Source organism: Ailuropoda melanoleuca, chromosome 14 (genome assembly GCF_002007445.2).
Source record: "Ailuropoda melanoleuca isolate Jingjing chromosome 14, ASM200744v2, whole genome shotgun sequence".
In the NCBI taxonomy this organism is placed as follows: domain Eukaryota; kingdom Metazoa; phylum Chordata; class Mammalia; order Carnivora; family Ursidae; genus Ailuropoda; species Ailuropoda melanoleuca.
The window spans coordinates 39,140,235-39,150,435 of NC_048231.1; the positions used below are offsets into that span (position 1 = coordinate 39,140,235).

General features: G+C 58.3%; 2 protein-coding genes across 9 annotated transcripts in view; one reads left to right on the forward strand and one right to left on the reverse strand.

The window, feature by feature from the left end:
- The window catches only part of WDR20 (WD repeat domain 20), a 64,883-nt gene extending 62,121 nt beyond the window's left edge, over positions 1-2,762 (forward strand). For all 8 annotated transcript variants that reach the window (XM_034642717.1, XM_011224504.3, XM_034642718.1 and 5 more), the window contains one exon: positions 1,923-2,762. In XM_034642717.1, the coding sequence (XP_034498608.1) occupies positions 1,923-1,976 (54 nt within the window). In that variant the 3' untranslated portion in view covers positions 1,977-2,762. The remainder of the gene's footprint in view (positions 1-1,922) is intronic.
- A 109-nt stretch (positions 2,763-2,871) lies between these two features.
- MOK (MOK protein kinase) overlaps positions 2,872-10,201 on the reverse strand; it is a 52,142-nt gene continuing 44,812 nt past the window's right edge. The window contains exons 9-12 of the mRNA XM_034642173.1: positions 9,754-9,927; positions 9,121-9,235; positions 7,112-7,312; positions 2,872-7,034 (exon numbers count right to left, since the gene is read on the reverse strand). Of these exons, the coding sequence (XP_034498064.1) occupies positions 6,954-7,034; positions 7,112-7,312; positions 9,121-9,235; positions 9,754-9,927 (571 nt within the window). The 3' untranslated portion in view covers positions 2,872-6,953. The remainder of the gene's footprint in view (positions 7,035-7,111; positions 7,313-9,120; positions 9,236-9,753; positions 9,928-10,201) is intronic.

Genomic DNA, 10,201 nt, shown 5'->3' on the forward strand with positions numbered 1-10,201 from the left:
AGCGAGAGAGGGAACACAAGCAGGGGGAGTGGGAGAGGGAGAAGCAGGCTTCCCGCCGAGCAGGGAGCCCGGCGCGGGACTCGATCTCCGAATGCTGGGATCATGACCTGAGCCGAAGGCAGATGCTTAACGGCTGAGCCACTCAGGTGCCCCTGTCCTGAGTCTTTAAATAACTGTGGGCGCCTCGGTCACCGCCCTCTGGAGCACTGCGTGGGGCTGGGGCTCTGTCCCCAGGTTGGGTCTCCGTTCCCCCTTCAGCGGCAGGAGCAGAGCCCTCTTCTCATTTGGAGAGAAGAGGGACCTCTTCATTTTGTAGACTTGGCACTGCTCCTGGACATCCCTTAGCTCCTGGAAACCACTTTCTGTAATCCGAACCCCCGAAACCTTGATTGTGGTGGCAGAGCTCTTGTGATAAAGGCTTCTTCACTCCGGACTGTCACCGACTGTCACCGTGGAAGTGGAGTCTGACCTTGCCGGCCTCCCTGCAGCTCCGTAGGGGCCGGGAGGAGGGATGGGCCTACGGCTCCCCTCCCTTGGTGAGCTGCTGCTTCCACCCAGGGAGGCAGAGGGCCCAGGGTCGGGTCTATGGGCGACCCCCAAGGGCTGTGTGTGGGAAACACAGGGGACGCTTCACGATGGAAGTTGCCGGGGTTGTGCTCCTTTCCGGGGGCAGCTCCTGGATCCCAGGGAAGGAGCTCCTGTAGATTTGGAGCAGGGGTCCGGGTGACACTCCCTTTGCTCTTGGCTTCCTGATCGTGACTAGATGAACAGCCGCCACTTGTGAGAAGCGAGGGAGAAGGCATCACGGGGGGACAGCGAGTCTCCCAGCCCGCCCGCCCCCCACCCCGCCAGCAAGTGTGGGCAGAGCTGCGGGGTGGCGTCACGCAGCCCCCTCGCCTCTGCACCCACACGGGTCCAGGGTGTGCGACGCAGCGGCGTTGGCTTCAAGCTCAAGGCTTGTCCTGTGTCATCAACTAACCAACCGAAACACTTTTTAGGACAGCTCAAGTTTATGTTCACAGAACTGGAAATCTGTCGCTTCAGTGTCACACTCTTGTAACCTCAAAACTGTGATGAGACTGCATCCCAGTGAGTGTGGAGAAATGTAGATGCTCTTTGCCGTGTCTGGGGCTAGTTGTCAGGGGGGTCCCAGCTCAGGCCTCCCCCCTCTCAGTAGGGGCCACCCNGGCTAGTTGTCAGGGGGGTCCCAGCTCAGGCCTCCCCCCTCTCAGTAGGGGCCACCCCAGTGGCACACACGCCACCTCCTGCACCCTGTCCCCAGATCCAGCAGCCCAGGGCCCAGATCCTTCTTTGTCTTCCCGCTGAGCCCCAAGCGCCGGTGCTGAAGCCAGAGGGACGCCAGCGTCACACCCCAACCAGAGAAAGCGAGAGCCTTCCCGCGCCCCGCAGGTGGAAGACACCTTTAGAAAGCGCTAAGCTTGTCTGTGGTGGCCGACCCGCTGTGGGGCCAGGGCATGAGGTCCCCGGGCAACGCCATGAGCTGCTCCAGGCCGCTGCTATGTGAGCCAGGGCCGAGCTCTCCTGGGGCCTCACCGTGGTCCTGAGCAGCGGCCTCTGGGGAAGGTGGCGACTGGCCACCGGCCAGCTGCCCCTTGCCTTCGGGCTCATGATGTCCCGAGGAGTCCAGGCCCCGAGAGCCGCCCGCTGCTCCCCAGGCCAGCCCTGCCCACCGTAGGACACCCAGGCCAGGGCCGGCTCCAGTGGACCCTGATCTGCTGGGACTGTCACACAGTGACATGGATGAGAATTAAGTAGACGAAAAATGGAGGATTTGTTCAAACAGTGGCTAACAATCCGACAGAAATCTAACTGTGGTCATGTGAACCTCTGGCAAAGGACAAGTGTGGCTTTCTTGGCTGCCCCGTGTTTTGCTGGATTAATGTAAACTGCTTTGTTTGCAGGGTTTATTGTCATCCCAAAACCAGGCCAGCTCTCCAGGTGGAACCGTAGTGTAGTGGCCCGCCCCCGCTTGAGAACCCTCGCCCTGACGCGACCCTGAGGGAGCTACAGACGGAGACAGAAACGTGGACACTCGCCGGAGGCGGCAGTCACCCAGAGTCGCATGCGAGGACCTGTGGGCCTGCTCGGAAGGGTGCTCTCTGCCATTCACCCAAAGAAGCTGTTCCCATTTTTAAATCATTCTTTCGGAGCTGCAGTAAAAAATAAGAGGATTTTCTTGCTTTTTACTCAGAAGTTCAGTGTAATTAATATCATATATATATTATATATAAAATATACATATAAAAATATATAATCTATACATATATACATAGTGTAAAATAAAATATTTCTTGGACAAAAAGTCCGCTTAAACTCAAGTGTTATAAATAGTACTTCACTCTTTTTGCACTGACGTTTTTATACATAGGTGGTCAGAGACAACCTGGAATGCACTCATGAAGAAAGCTGTTGCTTTCTGACTTAAATCTGTCATTCAGGAAGATGGATGCTGCAATCATAGATTTTTACAAATTGCACTTAAAATAGTTTAATGCTATTAGGGAATTACTTTAAATATGGGTCTCACAGACTCACGGCCCTACAGGGTGTGAAATGCTCTTTTTAATCTTAACATTTATTTTAATACCGTTGTTTTCAATGCAGTCAGCTCTGTATTTATATGTATAAATGATGTGTTTCTGCTACTGGGGACATGGTTACTTCACCAGTAATTTCCATCATTTATGAGTGATATTTCTAATTCACGAAAAAAATTAATATTAAAACTATCTTGAATATACCATTTGTTTATCTTCTGTGAAGTTGGCTCAATTTTTAATGTAACTTTTTGTTCAATTAAAGTTTGGTATAAAATGATTCGTCCTTTTTCCACCCTGTTCCTGNATATTAAAACTATCTTGAATATACCATTTGTTTATCTTCTGTGAAGTTGGCTCAATTTTTAATGTAACTTTTGTTCAATTAAAGTTTGGTATAAAATGATTCGTCCTTTTTCCACCCTGTTCCTGGAAGCCCAAACTAGGACAGGCTACTCGAGCGGGGCTCATCTGGAGAGTTCTGTGGCTCACGGTCTGTGGCCTCCATCGGGAGGTGGCACCTGTGCGTGCGGCCCAGCGAACCCCTCTCCTCCCTGCTTGTGGTCCCTGAGCGCACCTGTCGTTGCTGAAAGCCTGTGGCCACACATGACCACACGTGTGTCGTGGCCCCTGGAGAGTCTGGCGTGCTCTGTCGGCTGCGGGGATCACCCAGGATGGGTGTCACGTTGAGGCCAGCCTGGGAGCAGCTCTGAGTGCAGGTCCCGCCCACACTCGGGGGGACTCCCCAGTGGCAGGGAACGCCCAGCAGAAGGCTGTCACTCTTACCGTCGTCCGCAGCTGTACCCCAGGAAGGCATTTTTATCTGGTGTGACCGTAAACCACAAAGTGTCCGAAACACACTTCTCCGAGCGAGCACGTTAAATCTGGGGCTTGTCCCCACGATGGAGGCCAGAAATCGAGCGCACGGCCTCAGCTGCACTGTTTTCGGGGTTGCTGCACGGGCGGTGCCGGGCCGCGGCTGCTTCTCAGAGGAGAGGCCGGGCCCCCGAAGCTCCTGCAGCTTGTGGAGCCCGAGTCCCAGGGACAGGCGCTCTGGGGGAGGTGAATGCCAGGAAAGAGTCAGACACCCTGTTGTTTCAAGGGAAAGAGAATTTTTATCGTGTACATTCAAAACGACCTGCGTATTAAAACTGCACGTGCTGGATGGTCTGTCATCGTGACCAAAGCCCTGGCTCCTAGACAGGGACACAAAACCCCAGCCACGCAGGTCCAGGGGCACACGAGGCCACTTGCTGCTGCAGGTCAGCAAAGGCCGCCTTTGCGGAGTCCCGAGTTCATCCTGTGACCCCCGGGGCTGTCTCCTTTTCCTGTGAAGTGACAGGTGGAAATCTGGCTGGCACGAGAATAGCACGTGTGTTAAAATTCAAGCTCAGTTTAGTCAGATGCCCCGGCTGTGCTCCCCAGCTTCCACAGCTCTCGAGGGGGACAGTCCCGGCTCAGCCCCCTGCCCGTTCCCCTTCACCCCGGCTCCGGAGCGAAGCGTCAGACAGGCCCCGATTTGCTGTCGATGCGTCTGTACTAGGAACAAATCTGTGGCTCTTGTACCTTCGGTTGACTCCCGGCCAAGAAGCCCGAGTTGGCTTCCAAAAGCAGACTGCCTTGTAACTGCCGCAGCCTCGCGGCCGCTGCGGACCAATGGCACCTGGGCCGATGACACCGGGCCGGCCCTGGGGCCCGTCACCTGGTCCGAAGCCGGGGAAGGCTCAGCACAACTCGCATTTGCCTTTATTGGTTGCCTGGAGCCTTCGTACACGTAGGGGCTGGTGAAGACACGCTGCTCGCATGGGGACGGGTCTAAGGGAAGCCGAGAGGAGGCCAGGGCTCCAGGACGTGGAGGCCGCGAGCTTGCTGGCTGCCCCGTGGCTGGACCAGAGGAAACATGGCAGGCCCCGGGGAGTCCTGAGCGCCGGGGGGCAGGGAGCAGCAGCGCCCAGGTCACTTGGGTGGCGTCGCCTCTGCGTTTTCTACTCCACAGGCAGGTCCACACGCTAAGGTGCTGTCAGAACCGGACCCCCCGGACCAGCGCCCTCGGAGGAGCCTCGGCGCCAGGAGCAGCTGGGCTGTGGGAGCTGGCGCCTCCCTGCCTCGCGCCCTCTCGGGCTGAGCCCTGGGGGGCCCAGTGGGTGAAGAGCGAGGCTGGTGCACCAGGCAGGTGCCCAGGAAACGCTGTGCAGTGAGCCAACTTGACAGGGTGGTGGGGGAGCACGACTTTGACCCCGGTCCCTTCGGGAGCTTTGTGGCGACAGTTCCAGTGCTCCGGAATAGCCTTGCCCGCAAAGGTTCCGCGGGCCTCCAGTTTGCAGTGAGCCAAGACCTGCCAGGGCTCTGGCAGCAGGCGGAGGCGGCCTCCCGCGCCCAGCACCGGGCCTAGAGGCCGGGCACAGAGCCGGAGCCATCCCTGCTGCCCGGTGACCGGCTCCGTGCTGAGTGCGGGTGGGTGGGTGCAGGGAGGGCGAGCGTGGCCACAGTGCCACCTGCTCCTCCATGAGGCACCAGCCGTGCCCGCTGTGGGGCCTGGGGTGGCTGGGCCCCCGGCTCCGGGCTGGCTGCTTCACAGCACTGGTATTCCAGAGACCAACGTGAAGCCAAAAGAGCTTCGGTTGGTGGACAGGTCACACCCCAAGGGCCTGGCCTGTCCCAGAGAGGCCCTCCATGGGGAGGGACAAATCTGCTTACTCAGAAAGGTGTGTGGGAGAACTCTGAAGATTTCCCCCTCAAATTGTATACACTTTAAGGGGTAACAGTTTTCCTAAATACACAAATTCTTGTCAGTCCTTAAATATGTCCTTAGAGCCAGTCCTCGAGGACAGGAGCATGCCCCCTGAGCCACTGCCCCTCAGGGGCCTGGTTCTCCGGCAGCCTTGCCTGCCTGGGTTCCGAGTGTGGGCTCACTGGCCATGCAGGGCCCCCTTCAATCCCAGGAGCCAGCTCTAGTCTCCCCCGGCTCCTGTCTCCCCAGCCTGCCTGCTGTGGGGCCTCAGCACCCCGTGGCTCCGGCCTTCCCCCTGCCTCAGCTCCCAGGGGCCCGGAACTCCCAGATCCTCCGAGGGGGCAGAGCAGCACCCTGCTTGTCCCGCAATGTGCCCCCCTCTGCACCCCCCGTCACAACAGGGCTTCCCGAAGACCCCACCAGGGTGCTAAATGGGTTCAGAGGAAGCTCTTCCCAGCCCCTCCTCATGTGCACCCAGCTCCGAAGGTCCCCAAAAACCTTGTTTCTGGTCCTGAATCTGCCCCTCTTGGGCTCCTGGGCCGCAGTGTGGCCCATACCCATGCTGCCCCGCGCTCACCCGCACCCACCCCTGTGAAACGCTGGCTCCCGCCTGCCCCTCCCCAGGCTGCCGCATCCACCCCACGGCCTGGCCAGCCTGGGACTCCTGGTTCTGCTCCACCACCTGGCAGGTGGCTCAGACGGGGTGGCCACCGGAAAGCATGTGGAAGAATGTCACAGATCTGTCTCAAAAGAGGAAACAAGACGACTAAAACCTGGGAAATTTGCTTTTTCTTAACGTTGTAAGTTTGTGAAGATAAGAAAACGAAGGTGTCATTATGCTACATCCCAAGACAAAAAGGGGCTCCGAGGGTCTGGCGTCCGGCCAGCAGAGCAAAGCGCCGGCAGGAAGCGGCAGCTCTACTCACGGGTGAAGCGGGGCCTCCAGAGTTAACGCGAGGGGGCCGGTGGCCGCAGGCAAGCCCGGTGCGCCGACGAGCCTCCTGCTTGGCCGCCTCGTCCGGCTGCAGCTCCCCGGGGGCACCGAGGCCATGGCGCAACCAGGCCGAGCCTCTATTCAGTCCTTACTGGATTTTCACGTGCCACAAAACTGAGCCGAACCAAAGCCTTCCCAACAAAATAACTTCCCCAAACATGCTCACAAGACCTAAAATAAAGAAATGCACGTCAGGACACATGTGTAACTCAGAAAATATTAAAATACTGTACGACAGCTTATTCTTTAATAAAGCTCCAGGAGCATGATCTGTGAGCTGCGACGTGCCACACACTGTTGGTGACGGGCTACAGGCGGCATGGCGTGCCGGGCCCGTGTGAAACCGAGCCTAAATCATACAGTATATGAACTCTCATTTCTGTTTTGATTCAGATTTTTAAAAATTACAAAATATTCTCTGCTCCCCAATTCTCAGGTTACAAAAATGAAATAAAACCCCAGAACGAGGTGGTTTTACAAATGTATTCGACTGGAACATACAGGACAGCTGCTCTCAGGACGCCCGCAGCCACGGCTGGCCTGCGGGGCAGTGTCTCGGGGGATGCCGGGCCTCTCCCAGAGCCCTCCATCCGAGGCTCGGAGGTGACTCGCGGGGCCCGGCCGGGCCACACCTGCTCTCACGCTCCGGGCAGGCAGCCGCCCGGGCTGCTCAGCACCCCCCGCCCTTCCTCTCGATCGTGGGCAGACGGTACTGCTTCCGGTTGGCCTTCAGGTCCTTCTGCGCATCCGTCTGTTAAGGGAAACAGCAGACACTCAGCGGGCCGGGCCGGGAGCCGCGGGCCACGGGGAGCTGGCCAGACGGGCTACCTTCTGGTCGGCGCCAGCGCACTTGAAGGGCCTCAGCACTGGCACTTTCCTGTTGGCCCCCGGGCCGAACACGGAGTGCAGCGCGGGGCTGGAGTAGGAGGACAGTTTGGTCCCCCCCGAAAGCTTCAGTTTGGGCAGTTCCATGAGGTAGGCCGGTCCTGGTCTCTTGGGATGGTCCTCCTCTGGCTTTAGGGACTGTTTCTTGAAACAAAACACAGGTCAGTCGAACCTATAATGGCGTCCCCTTTACGGAAATTAGGAAAAACAAAAGAGGCTCTTCTGCACGACTTTCGCCTAAAGGAACTTGACCAAGAGCTGTGACCATACGGTGACTAGACGGTATCCCCACCACCCAAGTGACGCGGCTGCTCGTTGGAGCGTCCCCCCCGGGGGAGGCAGAGCCTTCACACTGGAGTCTCATGCGGGGTCTGCCCCACAGGGCAGCTGGCTGTAGCCTGGCCTGACGCCAGGGAGGCCACTGAGACGGTCACAGCAGCGCTCCACGGGCCACGGCTGTGCTGGCACCCCTGCTTTAACTGCGGAGGTCGGCCAAACCCGCCTATGCTCTTGCTTCAGTGTGGCTGGTGAGCTAAGAATTTCTTCACTTTTTAAAAAAATATTTTATTCATTCATTCATTTATTTATTTATTTATTTATTTATTTATTTGGGAGGGAGTGGAGAGAATCTCCAGCAGACTTCCTGCTGAGCCCAGAGCCCAACACAGGGCTCGATCCCACGACCCCAAGATCACAGTCGGAGCCAAAACCAAGAGTTGGACACTCAATCACCTGAGCCACCCAGGGACCCTGCCTTTTTTAATAGCTGAAAACCATTTCATGGCATGTAACAACTACATGAAATTCAAATCGCAGTGTGCAAAGTTTTAATGGGACAGAGCCCCACTGTTCATTTACGGATCGTCCACGGCAAGAGAAGAGGACAGCTGTGATGGGACCTTATGGCCCTCAAGGCTGGGAAGGCTTCCCACGTGGCCCCTCCAGAGGCGCAGGGACTGTGCTGGGTGCGGGCAGGAGTGACACGGTCAGACAAATGTCTCACCGGAGGGAAGGGCGGAGCAGAGACAGCAGTCGGGAGGCAAAGTGAGGGAGGCTTAGGTGGGGCTGGTGTGTCATGTTTTGGGGCCTGAACAGCGGGAAGGGAGCTGCCTCCACCCTTAAAGGGAAGGCAGGGGGGGAGAGCTGCCTCCACCCTTAAAGGGAAGGCGGGGGTGGGGGGGAAAGAAGGTCTGGGGGGAGAGACCAGGAGATTGGGTCTGAACTGCTCAGCCTCTTAGCCGAATGGAGCCATCAGGCAGGCGGCCTGGCTGCAGATGTACTGGTGACCTCAGCTCCTAGCACAAAGTGACACGCAGTTGATGCTGGGATGAGTGACCGAAGGGCACAGTCGCCACACAGCGCGCGGTCAGCACAGAACGTGGAGCTGGTGGGGCACAGCAGCGGGGACCACTTGGGGCGGTCAGGGGTGAGAAGACTGCAAAAGGAAGCTGCTGTTTCCGAAGCAGTCCATGCCCAGGCGAGCGCTCCCCGAGACCGGCTGCGCATGTGGGGGTGTGGGGGCCTGCCACTGGCTCACAGGGTCACCAGGGCCAGCTTAGCTTCTCTGTGCCCCCTGGTAGGGTCAGCTGGAGGGCACAGGGAGGTAAAAGCTGCCAAGCGCTTTGGCAGAGAACCTGGCACCTGTGTGTGGGAGAATCCCGCCTCTCCTGGCCTGGCCTGCACACACGGGGCGCTGCCATTCCCCCTCGGCTAGCGGGACAGAAGGGGCAGGAACGATCGAGCCGGGCTCCCTGCATCCTAGTTCAGAGACATCACGGGCGCAGGGTCAGACCTCGCTGATGGGCGCCCCTTTCAGGCGGGTGGGGCGGTCTGTCCTGCCATGGGGGGCGTCCTCAGCAGAGACACGAAANCTCAGCAGAGACACGAAACCCCTGAGGGCATCCAGTCCCACCTACAAAGGCCATTTCCAGCTCACTAACTTCACTCAGTACCTGCTTTCTGTCCTTCTTTGAAATTTGCCAGCTGTTACTGAACAGTTCTGATGCCGCAGGGCGCTCTGGAAAGAAAGGTTTTCTGTGGCTGGCCAGAGCCTGCTTCTCAGCTGCCCTGCAGGAAAGGGGGAGAGAGGGCGTGCTCCCCTGAGAGCATGCACAGCATGCCTGCATGTCCCTCTCCGCCTTCCCAGGCTGGTCTATCCCGTGTGGGCACTGCCCGGCCACACGCCCGCAGCCCCCGCCTCACCGCCACACTCACCCTGGCACGAGTGCCCCGAGGTGCGGGATTAGACGCCCTCAGGCAGCTCCTCCCGTGCCAGGTACCAACGTGCCCCCAACCCACAGCGAGTTCACCCTGCTGTCACTGCTGTGCAACAGGCCCCTCCTGGAGTCTTGACCACTGGAGCCTCAACGAGCAGCTCAACCTCAGAGCAGCCACTGAGCCTCATGCCCGGCCGCGGGCCACTGACCGCCTCCTTTCGGGAGGCTACACCAGAAAAGAGCGAGGGGTACATCTCGGGGGCACCCAAGTTCAGGATAGGCCGCTCCCGGACCCACCCAGCCCTGCTCGTGCCCCCCAGGCATCAACGGCCAGCTCCTGCCACCACCCGGGGCTGCACAGGAGCCCACCTCTGTTCTTGGAAGGAGGGGTGCTGCAGGGCCTGGTGGGCGCTGATTCTCTCATCGGGATCATAGGCCACCATTGCGTGCAGGAGGGAGAGGCATTGCGAGGACAAACTGGCCGTCAGTAGAGGTATTCCTGATCCCTTTTTAAAAGGAAAATCAAAACTCATAGCTCTCGACCTGTATTAAAAGCCCAATGATAATAAACGATCACGCCATTATTGAGCGCACGTGGCCAGCCACCATCATGATTCTACAGGGCCCTGACTGACGACGGTTTACGCTCTAAGAAGGGGTGTGACTACACGGTCATCCAAACCCAGAGACGGTACGATAGCAGAGGGACCCTCCCGTGAACTGCAGACTCGGGGTGACGGCGTGTCAGCGTGGGCTCACGGATGGTCACCGATGCGTCACCCTGGCGCGGAGGGTCACGTGGGGGAGGCTGTGCGGG